Source organism: Nansenia antarctica (assembly GCF_963989245.1).
Source record: "Nansenia antarctica genome assembly, chromosome: 2".
NCBI classification, from domain to species: domain Eukaryota; kingdom Metazoa; phylum Chordata; class Actinopteri; order Argentiniformes; family Microstomatidae; genus Nansenia; species Nansenia antarctica.
The window spans coordinates 43,529,663-43,548,351 of record NC_137675.1 but is presented as its reverse complement, the minus strand read 5'-3'; the positions used below and the strand labels follow the sequence as shown (position 1 = coordinate 43,548,351).

The 18,689-nt window shown below is 44.3% G+C and overlaps 1 protein-coding gene across 1 annotated transcript in view; it reads left to right on the top strand.

Annotated features, from left to right (window-relative positions):
* doc2a (double C2-like domains, alpha) overlaps positions 1-18,689 on the top strand; it is a gene marked incomplete at both ends in the record, with an annotated part of 125,533 nt that overhangs the window by 79,147 nt on the left and 27,697 nt on the right. Inside the window, one exon of the mRNA XM_080522543.1 lies at positions 16,401-16,588. Coding sequence (XP_080378669.1) covers positions 16,401-16,588 — 188 coding nt within the window. The remainder of the gene's footprint in view (positions 1-16,400; positions 16,589-18,689) is intronic.

The window sequence follows — 18,689 nt, the reverse complement described above, 5'->3', positions numbered from 1 at the left end:
TCTATCCAACGCGTCTGTTGTTAGAGCAAATTATCAATAAAGGCAGCCTGTTTCGTTTCAAGGTGTATAAGAAAAATATATTTAATATTCCTCTATAGAAGGAGAAAGTTTACAGGTTCATCAGACGCATCTGATCATTCAAAGTTTCTCAGAAAAGTCTCGATCATTCATTTCATCTCAGTATTTATGCCCTCAGGTAACAAGTCCGCCCTCGGGTGAGTTCTAAACCAATCATTAACAAGGGGTGTGGATCTGTACATGAGGAAGATGATGGGGATGAAGGTTAGGGGGGAATCTTTCACTAGACATTCAATTTACTGTTGTGTTTGAACCTTAAATGTAGAAAAATATAATAATTTTCTCTTACATTCCCCACTTTTTTAAGATGTAAACTCTTAAAACAAAAATAATTAGAAAAAATATGTTTCAAGACATATTTTTTTTAGGAGAAAATATTCATTGAAACAACAACAACAAAATCAAAACAAGAAACTCTTAATATGGCATGGGATAAAAATCATAATACAATTAAAAGTTTATTTTATTTTATTTTATTTATTATTATTTTTTGACAACTGACAATGAAAAGGGCTACCTGTAGGGGAAATCATTTTTCCGTTTTTTTTTACAGTGCTTAAACTACAGATTGTAAGCTTTCAAATGATGCATCATACATTGAAATTGGAAGCAAATTGAAGACGACATGAGTATTTGAAAGTTGCTACACCTGAAATCACTAAGCAGAGAAAATGCCTTTCGAAGATGTTGTTTTTTTCTCACCTTCACAGCCAGGTAATGGGCGGTAACAATGTCTGGTTAACCCCACCCCCAACCACTCAGCTGTCACTGACAGTCAGTGTTACTCACTGGGTCAGATAGCTATAGCTAACATTATTACCTAGCAAGGTATTACCTAAGCTAATTAGCCAGCTTATCATTATGGAGGCTTTATGGTTGTTGTAACTATTATTCTTTTAATGAAACAAAAAAGTCTTGAATCAGAATCAGAATTTATTTTACAGTACACAATAATACATATCTTTGACTGTGGTTCTTCAATATTAGCTTTGCAGCTAGGTACATAATCACAACAATACCATCATCACAATAATCACAAGTAAATAAGTAAAGTAAGTAATGAATTAAAGTAAAGGTGCTGTGGAGTCTGGTGGGCATGTGGTGTCTTTTGCCTCATCTGAACAGAATTCTCTGATCAAAAAGATACTTCTGTCTGGCCAGATCCGGGGGGGCTTGACATCAAAGCTGAAACAGACAAAAATAAACACAGTTAGCTAGCTGTACACGGTATCAACAACACAACTTATAAGAACATGTGCTATGTGATTGTTTTAGAAAGTATTACGCAATACCACACAACTTACTAGCTAATGCTAGCTAGCTAACACGGCTAGCCCAACCCAAGTAACAAAAGACAAACAGTTAACTAACTGTACACAGTAGCAACAACACAACTTATAAGAACAGCATAATGTGCTATGCGATTGTTTTAGAAAGTCTTTAAAAGGCAATACGACGACACAGAACGTACTAGCTAATGTTCGCTAGCTAACGCAGCTAGCCCAACACAAACAAAGGACTGTAGGCTACTTACATGTGGTATGTTGATCCTGTGAAATCTGTATGTTGTCCTAGTAAAGTTTCGTTTCTTGGGGACTTTCTTTGTGCCTTCAGTCATTACTGAACAATTGATGAGCAGTGTTCATCTATGAACAAACTCAGAACACATTCTCATTGTAAACATTAAAACAGGGCTTCCTTTGTCCCTCCCCCTTGAGCTCAACAGCCAATCACACCCAAGTGTGATCCTCGTGTTATTTCAGCCACAAGCATGACAAACAAGCCTATTTTGTTGCTAGATTATAGTTATTTAATGAACGTAAAACTGTTCGGAAAAATAACGAGTGGGTACTTCACATCTTCAAGTTGAATGTTAGCTGAAAAAACTAAAATCTGAGTTTTACGTCAGAAATACTTTGAAGACGAATTTGACGTATTTCTGTTTTCCGAGAGGTGTCTTATTACATCGTCAGTAGACACAAATGTGAGAAATTAGTTTTCAGGTAGGTATCTCATCGAAATAAGAATTAAATTCAGAAAGAAAATCTGAATCTATACGGTTCTCTTCAGCAATGTTGTTTAGCATTAGAGTATTAAAGGGAATAGTTGCAGTACTAGAAAGACATTTCTTACAACATTTGATTATGTTTCCTAGAAACATAAAACAGATGGTAATAAGGACAAATATGATAATGATGGTTCTGATGAGATTTCCAACTCCTGAAAAGGCAGTATCAAAAAACTCTTGAACGTTCCAACCATGTTCTTTATGTAAATCCTCTACACCTTTCTTGTTGGATTCATGAAAATCATGTAGAGCCTCTTTGGAATCAGAGATGTAACTGCAGCACTCACTGCCTATTAATGCACAAGTACCACCTTGGCTGGCCAGAATGATGTCTAAAGCCATTCTATTTTGGAGTGCAACATTTTTAGTTTCAGTTAGTTCAGTGGCTAGAGCTGATATTACTGTGTCTGAAGCATTCATGTGTTTCTCAAGAATAGATGATAAGGCACGTAATTCAGTCTGAGTGTTGTAGACTCCATAGCTTGGGAATATTAGGCCAAAAACATTCTGAACAGTAGATAGTTCCCTTCGAATAAGATAGGTTGCTTGTTTGTGGAGCACTGACATCTCATTTCTAGTGACTTTTCTAATTAAGGGTACCAGATGAGCCAAATAACAAATACCACTACTTGTGTCAGGTAGTTTAGAATATGCATTATCATCACACACAAGAAACACCCCTTCCGGGAGTTGAAGTTTCCGTCCTGAATGTGAAAATACATACAGTAGATGGGTTCTACACAAGGGTTTTTTCCTAGTTTAAAGACTGGCAGGCTCTTAGATGATGTTTGAATATTAATGTAGGCTGTAACATTTACAAGTGGCATGACTTTAAGTTGTGTGATGCCTTTCTGTACTCTGGTGTTATTTGCATCATGTAATTTTGTCTGAGGCTTCATAGTACAATCAACAATCTTACATTTTAACCCAGAAATAACAATTGAAAATCTCCATGTTGTAGTGGTCACTATTCCGGAACATGTTAAATGTGGACTCTCTGCTGTTCCGTTCAACTGGACGAATACAGCTTGGACCCTATATTATTTTCCGTGGGCCTGTTGGTTGTGATAGATGTGTAACTCTATCAATAATGACACGATCAAAATCTTTAGGTCTATGTCGTTCGTTAACTTCTACTGTCAGGCGGTCTAACAGTTTACTGTCTATATTTGCATAGTTTTTTTTTAACAAATTTAAATCTCTCTGGGATTGACAAGATGACATTTGTTCTTTGGTCTGTAAAACATTGCGAGCCAAACCTTCCCAATTATAATGGGACCATTCTGTCTTGGTCAAAGGTATGGGAAAAACCATGGGTGCCGACGTACTCACAGGTATCTGTTGACAGATCCAACAATCAGAGTAATTCATCCTCGAAGCAAAATCTCTCATGATACTAGTGGCATAGTTCGGGTGAGATTGTATTCCCATCTGGTTAGAATCAATGTCCATTTCTTTTTTAACCATGGTCTCAGGCGTTGGTTCTCTCTTTGGATGTTGGTTCTGTGGGTCATGACTCATGTGAGGCTTGTGAAACCATAGTTTGTGAACCCATTAGAATTGTCATGGCAATAATCCAGAAATGATCATGTGTCTTTCCTCCTTGAAACGGCCAGGCTCTGATTTGAAGGCTCGGCGGCCCGGGCTGTTGAAACTGGAACATTGTCGTCGATGGTCGTTTGGTGGTACTCTGCCGTTTGTTTCTCTCTCTGGCGGGTTTGGCACCTTGGTGGCTGCTTCCTTTTCCGGCGGGTTTGGCACCCTGGTGGCTGCTTCCTTCTCTGCCGGGCCTGGCACCCTGGTGGCTGCGTCCTTCTCTGCCGGGCCTGGCACCCTTCGGCAATGGCTGGCGTGTGTCCACGTGCCTCTCTCTGCCGTTTTGATGGCCGTCTGTGTGATCAGGAGCACTTGGAATGGGCCTTGCCAGCGGGGTTGATGCCAATGTTTTCGTCTTAGGTCCCGGATCACCACCCAATCACCTGGTTCGATATGGTGTAGCACGCCCTCTCTGGATTCTGGTAAAACGGCTTCCACTCTGAAATATATATCACATTCTTGCCGTGGCAAAAATCAAGTGTAGCTGCAGTGATACAGGGCCACCACTGGTCTGTCTGAGGAGACAGTTAACAAATAAAAAACTGCAACAGAATTTTATGTCTAATCAAACCAACATCATAATATCAAAATAGGAAACGGTAGAACATTTTCGTGTGATTTGAAAATCATAAACAAATGTGTCATGTTTGATGATGTCAAAATATACTTAATGAAAAATCATTCAAAAACAAGAAAAACCAGGGTTAATGTTAATGAGTTAGTGGGAGTTAGAGCAATCAAAATATAGTCTTTTATGAGCCTCTGATACGACAGGCCACATGGTTCTTTTTTCAATACATCATGTTTTTGACACTACATCATGGTCTGAATAATGCATGAATATCAAACAGATCTATATAATTTTGGACAGGTTTATGCAAAAACTCAAATGGAAAGTGATCAGTTTTCCCAGAGTTTACACATAAACCCACCTTCTTGAGAATAGAAATAACTCTCAGGGTGGACGTTCACTTCTACACCGGAGGGTTCATAAACCTCAGGTCAAAATTGTGTAGTAAGGAAAAAAGAAAACTGTCATTTCTTTCTGTACAAGAAAACAACTCCCCATGGCTTGGGTTAGAAAATATAAAACCTTGCCTAATGCAAAGAAAACTTGTTTTTAAAATAGGAAATCAAAAACTCAAAAACCGCTAGGGTCTCTTTTCACAACAGGAAAATCCAAACAACTCAACAATTTTCCTAAAAGTGTCGGAAAACAAGACATTCTTAAACCATCAAGATATACAAAAAACTGGACCTGTACATGGAGAAACAACAATGATAGATTATTTCATAATTTCCAAAAATCCTATTCCTCTGCCTAATCAGACATCCTGCCTAATCTGTGTATCTACCCCCCTTCTCAGCACCCATTTCTCAACTGGGATAGGGATATGCCCAGACACCACAGGTATACTCATTCTAAGGTTGTTTCTCAAACAGACCCCACATCGACCTATGACATGGTCAATCTGTTCCATTAACAGCTATAATGCCTATCACATATAAAAAGAACAAAATCAAGTTAAAAATACAATTTCACGCCCCGCGGTGGTGTAGCGGTCTACGCACTGGCCACTAGTGCATGCTGCCCACCGGGGCCGGGGTTCGTATCCCGGCTCGCCAGATCCAGATATGGCCGAGGCACACGGGAAGCGGCATATTGGGCGGCCGCTTCCGAGGGCGGTATAGGAGTATTTCTGGACAAGGATCCGTCGCGCAACACCGCCCCCTGGGTGCCGGAATAACGGTGCTGGGCTCGAGGAGCCAGTCAGCTAGTCTGCCTGGCGGCCTCTTCTGGGACTGCCGGCCACGGGGTCGTGCGGCGGATCCTATGCAATAGGCAGGGGATAATTGGATGCTAGGTTGGGTTCAATTGGCTACCAAATTGGGTGAAAAAGGGATAAAATCTGAAAAAATAAATAAAAAATAAAATAAAATACAATTTCTAAAAATATCCGGGGCGATAGCTGCTCTCTGGTGGAACCACGTTACCCACTAACAGAGATAACCGCGCAAACTATCAATAGTAGCAATCCCTGGTATCTTCTAAGATTGCATTTCCGTAACCGTCAAAAGTTATCAACTGATTACAAATAGCACTATTAGTTAAAATAGCCTAAAAAAACACACAAGGAATGACTAAAAACAGAAAACAGCTGTAATGTCTTATCACAAATAAGAAAACAATTACTTTAACAATACAATTCACAAACAATCTTGTAAGATCAGCACTGCCTTTTACATATGCACTGAGTCAACAGATAAAGGAAAAAAACTGAAGTATTAACACTGATTAAAGGCCCTTGCACACCAATGCGTTTTTTACGTGCGTTTTTTACGTCCTTTAAAAAAATAAATTAGAACTCATGTTGTGTCAACCACGCTTGCACACCAATCCGTAATATTTCGTCCGTCAAAAAAAAAAACGCAACAGGTTCGATTTTCTGCGTTTTTCACGTCCGTCAAAAGCGTTTTGAGAGTCGTTTTTTTTTTTACTCTGGCCAACTCTGACCACCGTACGAATGTACACTGAGGTAAACAGTGAGAGACACCACTGAGGTAAAGTAAAGTGAGACTAGATAAGAGAAAGAGATAGCTAAAATAAGAGAAAGTGATGGCCTCCGAGAAGCTAATCCTACTTGTGTCAGAGCACAAAGCTCTTTATGAAAAACAGAGTCGTGATTACAAAGATTCAGAGTACAAAGACAGAATATGAATTAAGATGCAGGAGCTGGTCCATGATGCTGCCTTTGGGGGGGGCTTCTTGGGGGGGGCTTCTTAGTTGGGAGGGGGAGTCTGAATATGTAACATATCATGATATGTGATATTTTTTTTTGATGGGCTCTTCTGAGTATTACATATTACATAATTAGTTTCCTGTGTTTATGTTATTTTTACTGTGTATAATTGTGTTAGTAGTAGTAGTAGTAGTATTCGTAGTAGCAGTAGTAGTGTTATAGTAGTAGTAGTAGTAGTAGTAGTAGTAGTAGTAGTAGTAGTAGTAGCAGTAGTAGTAGTAGTAGTAGTAGTAGTAGTAGTAGTAGTAGCAGTAGTAGTAGTAGTAGTAGTAGTAGTAGTAGTAGTAGTAGCAGTAGTAGTAGTAGTAGTAGTAGCAGTAGTAGTAGTAGTAGTAGTAGTAGTAGTAGTAGTAGTAGTAGTAGTAGCAGTAGTAGTAGTAGTAGTAGTAGTAGTAGTAGTAGTAGTAGCAGTAGTAGTAGTAGTAGTAGTAGTAGTAGTAGTAGTAGTAGTAGTAGTAGTAGTATAGTTGTATTTTATGTAATCAGGGCGCCATTGGAAAAGAGAGAAATTAAAAATATACATAATTAATGCAAATTAAACAAACAAAGTCATCTGGTCTTTTGTTCTTTTACTTAAGTTAAGTGTAGTAGTATTTACAAAATATAACAGTAACAAGTAACAGTAACAATAGCCAATGTAGCTCATAACAAAGTGTTCAATTTTCAATTTGTAACAAAGTCTTTCTCTACGGGAGTCCACGACGCACACGGTTGAATTGGCCTCCTAGTTGGCCAGCAGGTGAGACAAAATACCTCTTGAAGGTGTCGCGAATTAGTAGAGCCTCTGCAGATGCTCGGTTGCCCCTTGGCCTCTGGATCTCCTGCAGACCCGCATAGCTGTCAGCATCGTCGCCATCGATGTCATCCTGGCCGGCGTGTCCCTCTACTCCATGGCGCAGGTAGTTACACAGCACGCAGGTTGCCTTTATTATACTGTCTACCAGGTCAGGGTTCACCTCCATTGGCCTGAAGCGCTGGGTCAGAATGCCGAATGCATTTTCTGAGATGCGGCGTGCTCTTGACAGGCGGAGGTTGAAGACGCGCTTGTCCTCTTCAAAAAAAGTTCGCAGGACACGGACTCCGCAACGGACCGGTGTGCAAGGTCTCTGTGCGTAACGTTTTTTCCGGATGACGGATTAAAAAATATGCATGCGTAAACGCACGCATTGGTGTGCAAAGACCTTTACTAATTAAAACTGGAGTTCAGAACTTTGGTTAGCTCAATGAAACTCTATTATCATACATGGAAAATTCAGAACTCCTGACTGGCTCAATTAATTTTATGGATAAGTACTGAAAATGTGTTCCCACCTCCCCACTTTTTACACAGAACTAAACCACTGTGTAATAAAACCCAATCCTAGATCAACCTAGGATTCGCTGATTTGGACCTCTGTTAACCAAAAAACAGCATCTCTCCCTGGTTAATAAACCAGATAACAGCAACGTCTTATCACAATCAAGTGGCACTAGTTACCCACTGTTCACGATCGCTTAGACACCATGGACCAATTTGTTAACCATGATCAGAAAGATACACGTATATATATATAGTATACACAAAAAGAGCAGTCTTATGATTTTGCCAGGTGCAATTATAGCCACGATAACATGTAAATCGTCTAAAAACGCCACAAGCTATGCATCACAAAGTGCACCCGGAAACAAACAAAAAAACTCTCCAATCAGGTATCTGTCTCCGATTAAATACCGTTCCGTATATGTCGTGTATTTTCATGCTCTGTAACCATAGCAATGGCCCTCTAATACACACAATGGCCTTTTGACCAGCATGTGCAGAGGCTGTAATATCATCATGATATCATCATGGGTAGATATAATTGCATTAGGGCCCGAGCCAGCAAAGACGCCCATAGCATAAATTGCATTAGAATTGTATTAGACCATAGGGTGAATTGCATTAAACCAATGCAGAGTACATTATCTGCCTTCAGGTATGGCAGATAATACACAGCAAAGGAAGATAATAAGATAATAACATCCTATTTACAGGACAGAAAATGACCTCACCTACTATGATCTCACTGGCAAACTTTGTGTCTGACCAAATTAAAATGACGTGGACTCTGTTTTGATTGGCTCAGCGACAGTGACAGGGGGGGGTATAAAATCCTGTACACAGATGGGCTCTTTCTCTTTTTCTTCATATCCATATCTTTGACTTCATATCCTGTGACCGATTCGGACCACCAGCTCCATTGAGGGGCCATGCTGTGTAACCTGCTTTTTTTGAATAAACAAGTCTTAAATTTGCTCAAGAACTCTTCTTCATTTTTAGCAGTAACAGATACCAAAATATACGAAATATACAAATGAAAATCGACAGGCTTACCGTTGTTCGTGTAGTACGTTAGACAGCGTGTTCAGGCCCTGATCATCCGACCCTCAGCCAATCAAAAAATAGAGGGGACCTCTTAACCGCGTCACTTGCTAGGTGAAACGCGAGAGTCTTGTTCTTCCTCAACTTTTCATAATAAAACCCAGCTCGTCAGCTGAAAATGGCTGAAAGCGGACAAAACAGGAGACCCTCGCAGCCGCTCCCTTGTTCCTCGTCGCCAGCTGTTAGAGCAAATTATCAATAAAGGCAGCCTGTTTCGTTTCAAGGTGTATAAGAAAAATATATTTAATATTCCTCTATAGAAGGAGAAAGTTTACAGGTTCATCAGACGCATCTGATCATTCAAAGTTTCTCAGAAAAGTCTCGATCATTCATTTCATCTCAGTATTTATGCCCTCAGGTAACAAGTCCGCCCTCGGGTGAGTTCTAAACCAATCATTAACAAGGGGTGTGGATCTGTACATTATTTGACATTTAGCAGACGCTTTTAATCCAAAGCGACTTACAATTACGAATTACAGGGACATTCCCCCTGGAGTAACTGAGGGCTAAGTGCCTTACTCAAGGGCACACTAGTAGTGGTGTGGTTTCAGGCGGGATTTGAACTCACAACCTTCCGATCACAAGTCCAACTCACTATCCACTAGACCACCACTACATGAGGAAGATGATGGGGATGAAGGTTAGGGGGGAATCTGACCCTCCCTTCCTTACAGTATTACAAAAGTGAGGAGTGGTGACCATAGGGTGAACAATGCCGGGCAATCACTCTGCTGTGACTCAGCATTGTTCTGGCTTTCTAGGGTCGAATACAGACAAAAGGGTAATTGCATATATTCAAATGTATGGAGAAAACAGGTTTCATTGTGTGCTTACAACAGGAAATCAGTTTCTATAGCTTTCACTAGACATTCAATTTACTGTTGTGTTTGAACCTTAAATGTAGAAAAATGTCTTATTGTATATAATAATTTTCTCTTACACTGTCTGCAGAGAAAAAGGAATATTAAAATTAGGAGCATACAAGACTGTCTCTCCACAGAGGGCGTTCTTAATCCCATCGAACGCCACTTGGCACAGCTCACTCCATTGGACCGGATCTGGGGCCCCCTTCCGGGTGAGGTCGGTAAGGGGGCTGGCCAGCTCCGAAAACCCCGGCACAAACTGCCGGTAGTAGCTGGCCAGTCCCAGGAACCGCCTCACGTCCTTCCGGGTCCTGGGCCGCGGGGCAGCGGTGATCGCAGTGGTTTTATCCACCTGCGGCCGCATCGCCCCGCCTCCCAGGATGTACCCCAGATACCGGATCTCCCCCCGCCCGATCACGCACTTCGCCGGGCTAGCCGTCAGCCCCGCCTGCCTCAGCGACTGTAGTACCGCGGCCACCCTCTGCATATGCTGCGGCCAGGTGTTCGCATAGATGACAATGTCATCTAAGTACGCCGCAGCATACGCAGAGTGCGGCCGCAGAATACGGTCCATCAGCCTCTGAAACGTGCCCGGGGCCCCAAACAACCCGAACGGAAGCGCGGTGAACTGGAATAAACCCCGCGGGGTAGAGAATGCAGTTTTTTCCCGGGATACCGGCGATAATGGTATCTGCCAGTATCCCTTCGTGCAATCCAATGTTGTGTAATACTTAAGCCTGATTTATACTCCTGCGTCGAATACGCCGTAGCCTACGCGAGGGCTCTCCAAGTTTATAGTTCTACGTTGGTCCGCGGACCGCGTCACGTTGGTCGGTGTACTCATAGCGGCATAATAGCGATCAAAAAACGTATTTTTGTTATGCTTGTTGTAAAGAAAATGTCTATAATGCATTGAAATGACAGTAAACTAAGATAATAAGATGGTTATCATACATTTTCAAATCTTTATTAATAAGTAATTGCAGAAAAAGTAAATGACATTTCTGTCATGACTTCCGCATTTACGAGAGAGTCGGAATGTGACGCTACCAAGCGGACCAATCACAGTTCTTATAGATAACTTAACATTAAATATGTCTATCATAAATATAATTTAAACCCAACGAACAGCCATGGGAGCCCTGTAACTAATAATTTATTTCTAAGTAAACAGGATTGTACATCTCGTAAATCTGAATCGCGCTCCTTTTCGGTAGGCTGTGCCTGACGCTTCCATAGGGCGCTTTACTCAAAGCGGCATAATAGCGATTTTCTTTTTGTTATGCTTGTTGTAAATAAAAGTTCTATGATGCATTGAAATGACATTAAACTAAGATAATATGATGGTTATCATAATTTTTCAAATCTTTATATCTCTCAGATGTATACATCTCTCAGATGTAAGTAATTACAGAAAAAGTAAATGACATTTCTGTCATGGCTTCCGCATTTTGGCCGACGAGAGAGTCGGAATCTTGTCGGAATCATGTGCTACCAAGCGGACCAATCACAGAGCTTACGGTTGCGTAGAAACTGACGCGTAGTTACATTTTTGGAGAGGTGCGCGTTAATCTACGCCGTAGGCTACGCAATGCTACGCGGGCCTACGCAAGCTACGCCGTAGCCTACACCGTCGATTTTACGCAGAAGCATAAACTGGGCTTTAGCCGTGCCAAGCCGGTCCAGGAGCTCGTCGATCCGGGGCATAGGGTAGGCATCGAACTTTGACACAGAATTCACCCATCTATAGTCAACACAGAAACGTACAGACCCATCACGCTTTGCCACCAGCACGATGGGGCTGCACCAGTCGCTGTGCGACTCCTCGACCACGCCCAGTTTTAGCATAGAGTCTAATTCCCGGCTCACCACATCTCGTTTGTACCGTAACACCCGGTTGCGTAACTATATGATGCTCTCTATGAGGCGAGTACGACCGGGTATAGGGGAGAACACATCTGCGAAGCTATGTTGCAATTTATCAACGTCCGCCCGCTGGCTCGCAGAGAGATGGTCTCCTAAGCAGGTCGGGGCGCTAGTACTAGTTTTTGGGACCTCCGGCCCGAACTCATCTCTCTCGGGAAGTAGCGTAACCAGGGAAACAGGGACCACGTTGTTCCATTTTTTGGGGAGATTAATATGGTATATTTGTGTGCTATCCCCTCTATCCGACCGCACTACCTCGTAGTCTACATCCCCAATTCGCGGCGTAGGCTAGTCTCGTACAGCCATTTTTGACGCTCCTGGGCCTCGAGCAATTGCTCCCGTGACATAACCCCCAGTGAGTGGAGCTTTGCTCGTAGGTCCAGGACGTATTTAATTAAATTTTTACTGTCACTAGACCCTTCCTCCCAGCTTTCTTTAATCAGGTCTAGGACGCCCTGTGGCTTGCGCCCGTACAGAAGCTCAAAGGGGGAAAACCCCGTGGAAGCCTCGGGTACTTCCCGCACTGCGAACAACAGAGGGTCTAACCACTTATGCCAATTACGACTATCTTCGTGTATGAATTTACGGATCATTGACTTAAGCGTCCGATTGAACCGCTCACACAGCCCGTCGGTGGCCGGATGATACACGCTTGTTCGGACCGCCTTAGTGTCTAACAATCCGTAGAGTTCCCTAAGTGTTCGTGACATAAAGTTAGTGCCTTGGTCGGTGAGGATCTCGGGATCCCCACTCGGGAGATGACCTGGAATAACGCCTGTGCTACACTCTTTGCAGAGATAGTACGAAGCGGTATTGCCTCGGGGTATCGAGTTGCGTAGTCTATGAGGACTAACACGAACCGATAGCCCTGTGCACAACGTTCAAATGGCCCGATTGTATCCATGCCAATACGATCGAATGGTGCCTCGACCAGGGGGAGGGGGCGCAACGGTGCCCTGGGCACCGCCGGGGGATTGACTAATTGACACTCGCGGCAGGATGCGCACCACCGCCGCACCTCTGCCCGAATCCCCGGCCAATAGAATCGAGCCATTATCCGGTTGAGTGTTTTATCGTATCCTAAGTGGCCTGCCATAGGGTTATGATGCGCTTCCTGGAATATAGCTTCCCGGCGGCTCCTAGGTACCAACAACTGGGTTACTTCCTCGTCCCTGCGAGTGTCACGACTCACTCTATACAGTCTGTCCCTAATCACTACAAAATACGGGTGGGCGCGCACAGCGTCTGGCCGTACCTGCACACCATCATCACCTGGTCATAGGCTGAGCGTAGTGACGTCGCGAGACTGCTCGAGGGGGAAGTCGGCCACCGGAGGGAACGCAGGCGGCGGATCCGCGGGTGCTGGACCCACCACCTACTCCGGCTCCTCGGCAGCGTCGGACGCCCTCGCATCAGCGCAGAGCACTGCGCACGCCTCACATTTCCCTGTCGGTCGTGCACGCACCCCCGTAGTTTCCCCTAATACCTGCGGAAACCCAGCCCAATCTAAACCCGAAATTAGAGGGTGCATGAGGCGCGAGCTAACCACTGAACTGAACACTATTCTTTTTCCCCCCATATCGAATTTCGATGGTGACTACCGGATACTCCCCATGCACACACCTCACCAAAACCCGCGATGCCGCTAATAATGCCCCGGGTTGAACCAGGCGCTGGTGGATCATGGTCTGTAAGCAACCAGAATCCAACAGCGCCTGGTGCGTCTCGCGCTGTACCCTTACTGGGATGCGAAACGCCTGTCCTGGACACGGGGGAGGGGTCGGACCGCCGACGACGCGGACTACCTGGCCCACCTCCATCACGGGGAAGTCCCGGCGGATGTGGCCAGGCTGTCTGCATCGCCAGCATCCCTCCTCTACTGTTCGTGGGGCCGTCTGTGGGGTGGAGGTTGGCCCCCCGTGTGTGTCCCTCGCCCCGGTGGCCCACCCCATCCTCGGGGCAGGCGTTGGTGGCTCCCGCCGCGGCTCCACCCCAGGCCGTACCCCAGGCCGCGCCCCGCCGGTGAGGAGGGGCAGCAGCTGGGATGCCTATATCGGCTCCGGCCACCCCGCTGCCCTGGCCAGCCCCTCGAAGGTGGCGAGGAAGGCCTCCGGGCCATCCCGTTCCCCCATCTTCTGGGGCCGGACCCGGGGACGCCCCTCGGATGGTACGGTCCGATCGAGCAGCTCCAGGAACCTGGCCTGCTCCTCGGCCTGTCCCCGCCTCAGCTCCATGAACATGGCCGTCTGGGCCTGCTGCATACGGGCCAGGTACGCCACCACCTGGCCTAGTTCTGCATCCATAATCCTCTCAGGTGCGTGTGCCGACCCCCTCTCTGTGCCCCACATTGGGCGCCAGATGTAAAGGTCTCTAGGCACAGAGGGAGGTCGACACAGAGGAACGGTGTAATCAACACATATTTATTTGAATGGCACAGCCCAGCCACGTCACCGACGTGCTGGGGAGAGGTTGTGAGACGAAAGCACAGTCTATGAGAATACAGGCGTGCGCCGCTCCAGCGCGTCACGCCTAGCTGCAGGGCTCTACAGTGCGACCATTTCACTCGCATTTGCGACTAAAAATACATCTGTGCGACTAGAGAAATAAATTCACGAGCACACGTGCGAGTACAGATATTATTATTATTTTTTTTATTTTTCTTTAAATTCTAAAAATAAATCTGCGCGAACCGTGTGGCCACATTTTAAGCCGTCAGCCAGCCCGCTACGACCACGGGAAGTCATGTTAAAAGTGAAGTTACTTCTGTTAAACTGGCGCTAAGCTAACATCGCTAATCGCTAACTCCCTTTTGGGCCTTAAAGAGACAAGCGCCCTTTTCTCATCTCAAGCTTCATTAGCTTCATTAGCTCACCACATCTACAGATTTGGTCCCACACACTCCAGATTTGAACCCAAGGTTACAACCAGGGTTAACTACCCAGGGTAGAAAGTAGAAAGCTCTCAGACCTTCAGAACCCATTGAAAGTAGTGGAGGTACTCCAGAAGTCCAAATGCATCTCTAATCCTAGGAAACCCTAGGAAGCAAGTTGCCTAATGGCATGAAAATACAACATGTTGTACTTGAGTGTGGCAGAGAGGTGGGACCCCCGGGGATGGTGGTGTGCTAACAGCTAGCCGCCGCAGAGGCACCGTGCTGGGCTGGCCACCCCCACATGTCACCACCCCGGGCAGCATGGGGCTGGGGACTGGTCATCTGGATGTGGGGTAGTTTAATACCCCTAGATGTGGAGTTGTCTGGCCACCGTGTGTGACTGATGTAGCCTGACCCAGCAGCAGGGAGGTGGGCAGCATGGAGACAGACCTCTGCATGGCCTGGCTGGGCTGCTAGCTGACAGACCTAGCCCTAAAGCCTGGCTGGGCTGCTAGCTGCTAGCTGACAGGCATGACATGGATGAATGAATGAACATGCTGCTAACCAGGAGAACTTGACACAGCTAGTTACCATAATACAATGCCATCAACTCTGTGTCTAGTAGGGCTGTAGGCATGGGCCAATGTGTGATTTTGGTGCAAAAATTGCAAAATCACTAATAAAAATGTGTTATAATTACATTTTTCACTGTGCTCCTAAATTTATTTGTGTGCCCCTAACATTTTTCATTTAGGAGCACATGTGCTCCTAGTGAAAAAGGTTAGCGTAGAGCCCTGTAGCTGGTTCCCCCTTTCGGGACTCGCTCTCTGCTCCACGTTTACTCCGCCCCCCTTTCGGGATCGATTGTCGTTTGGCTTGGAGCAGTCTCTCTCTCTCTCTCTCTCTTTCTCTGTGTGGCAGCCACTCTCCGTCAGTACATTGCAGACCTTTTTTGGAAAAGGTGGACCAAAGAATATCTCCCTATCATGCAAGAACGGCAAAAGTGGAACCGGAAAAAGCGAAACTTCGAGGCTGGAGACATTGTCCGCATCGTGGACAGTCAAGCACCCAGGAACTCATGGCTCATGGGCCGAATTATCAAAACCATACCAGACTCCAGTGGCTTCGTCCGTCGAGTTCTTCTAAAAACAAAGACAAACGATTTGGAAAGACCAATAGACAACATTTGTTTGCTCCAAGAAGCACAGTAAACTACGCCAAGGAGAAGAACCCACTTTTGCTGAACGACGATGGCCGGTGGTGAACACTGTGCCCCAACGAGGGTCACTGTGTTCACAGCTGAACCCACCATAAACTGATAACATACTCCACTATACACACATACATGCACACATATCGTTTTGCAAACACTCCAACATCTACTGATATGTAAACACACAGAACACTATGTTCTGTGAAGGAGTCGTCTGCGAAGACTATGAACTCTTGTATATATGACATTATATTAGACATTGACACCTGACTTACCAGAAACACCTGTCAAGCCAATTGTCCATTACTTTTGGTGCCCTGAAATAGGTGGACTATGCTTTCAAATAAAAGCTCAGCATCTTTATCTTTAACCTCATAGTAATTGTTTGATTTCGAAACCAATGTTTTTGAGTATAATTTTTTGAGTATTCTTTTTGGAGAAAAAAAAAAGCTTCCATATCCCTTTATGTAGGGCACTGTAGGTGATTATGTCATATATATATGTCATATACTCTTTCTTTCTTTCTTTTTCTTTTCTACTAAACAGGGTTATCCTCTTCCCCCTTTGTTGTTTAACCTGTAGTGGGAAAACGAGCAGCTCCAAAGTCTGGAGGAGAGAGGTCGTCTGCTGCTATCCCTGCAGTTCCTCTCCCCACCAGACGAGGGAGATGGAGGAGGACAGAGGGGCGGGGGGCTGTGTGTGGGGGTGCGACGCTGTGCCCACCTGGCTGCCATGGACGTCAACGGCTTCTCTGATCCCTACGTCAAAACGTAAGTCTTCCGGCCCAGAAATCGGCATTCGTTTAATCTAGCATCTCGCGGCTAGGGGTGTAACGGATCACGGATAATCCGTGATCCGTTCGGATCGCCCTCCACGGTTCGGAACGCATGTGTACCGCGGATCAATAGCAAAAAAAAAAAAAAAAATTTTTTTTTTTTTTTTTTTTTCCTAACACCAGGGGAGCCACCCCTCCTAAATTTCGTTGTTTGGTACCTGTACTGTAGCAATGACAATAAAGACCATTCATTCATTCAAATGTAACCGGTAGAAAAACAATCATGTGCGCTTTATTCTCACTCTCTGCATGTGTACTGAGTTGACAACAACATTCATTCACTCATCTCTGTCCCAATTATATCACGTCATATCACCCGCTAAGCAGCCTGGGTGATTGTGTAAACACACAAAAAAAGTACTCTGTTACTTTGCAGCAGTGATGTTATATATATGTTGTTATATATATATGTTGTTATATATAGATGTTATATATATGTGATATATATATCAGTTTTGACATCTTGAATGTTGTTTTTTTGTTTCACACATTAAAAGTGGTGTTTTTACAGAATTCAAGGAAAATGTTGTTTTTATTAAAATATATATATGTTTTGTGTTGATCCGAAAAATGATCCGATCCGTGACTCAAAATCCGTGACACGATCCGATCCGTGAGTTAGGTGATCCGTTACACCCCTACTCGCGGCTCAACAAAAGTAACGTGAATGTGCTATCTCTAGGTGGTACATGGTGTCGTAGGAGGTAATGGAATGGTGCCCCTATAAATTGTGTTGTATGTCTGATGATACACTATATGGACAAAAGTATTGGGACACCTGAACATCACACCCATATGTGCTTGTTGAACTTGAAGCTCATTCCAAAACCATGGGCATTAATATGGAGTTGTTCCCACCTTTGCTGCTATAACAGCTTCCACTCTTCTGGGAAGACTTTCTACTAGATTTTAGAATAGGTTGCAGGGATTTTCTCCCATTCAGCCACAAGAGCATTAATGAGGTCAGGCACTGATGTTGGGCGAGAAGGACTGGCTCGCAGTCGGCGTTCCAATTCATCCCAAAGATGTTCGATGGGGTTGAGGTCAGAGCTCTGTGTGCAGGCCTGTCAAGTTCTCCCAGACCAAACTCAGCAAACCATGTCCTTATGGACCTCACTTTGTGTATTGCACAAATTTGTGCATTGTCATGCTGAAACTGGAAAGGACCTTCCCCAAACTGTTGCCACAAAGTCTGAAGCATACAATTCTCTAGAATTGCATTATATGCTGTAGCATTAAGATTTCCCTTCACTGGAACTAAGGCCCAAACCATGAAAACAGCCCCAGACGATAATTGTGTCCACATACTTTTGTCCATATATAGTGTATGTTGAATGTCTGTAAGCCGAGTCAGATACACTAACATGTAGAATCCCTTGTGAAACTGTTTATGTGATATTAACAATGGTGGTCACTTTGTTATGGTAAGGAAACAGCAACGACTTCAGTCTGCTACATTTTGCCATTGTTTGTTCTGGTACTCAAATGTAGTCTTACTATGAGGGGGAAGAAGTATTTCTTGCCAAGCATTACCATACTTATTTGAGCCAGAAGAACGTTCAGAAAAAGATATGAGGCAATTGGGGACTGAGGGGTCAGCAAAAGTGAGTTAGTGGAAGAGAAGCGAAAGATTCTCAGACAGTGGCCAGAATATCAGAGGGCTGATGGTACTGTGTGATGGTACTGTGGTAATTGCCACCCAACTCAGACAGAGTGTCAAGAGTTCAAGTTGTGTGGGAGTCAGCCTAGAAAATCAGGGCAAGGGTGGTGGAGAGAGTATGGGATTCCAGACGGATTCCAGATGTTTCCAGAGGGATTCCAGAGGACAGGAGAGGAGAGGAGAGGGGTAGGATATTAAACTGAGAAGAGAGTAAGAAAGTACTTACTTATTAAACTGAACAGAAGAGAGTAAGTGAGTAAACAAGTGTGGTGGGATGAGAACAAACAAGGCAGACGAGAATCTAGGCATGGTTTCATTTTTCACTCCTTCCCTCACTCCTACCTTCCTAACTTTCCTTCTCTCACTCCTACCTTCC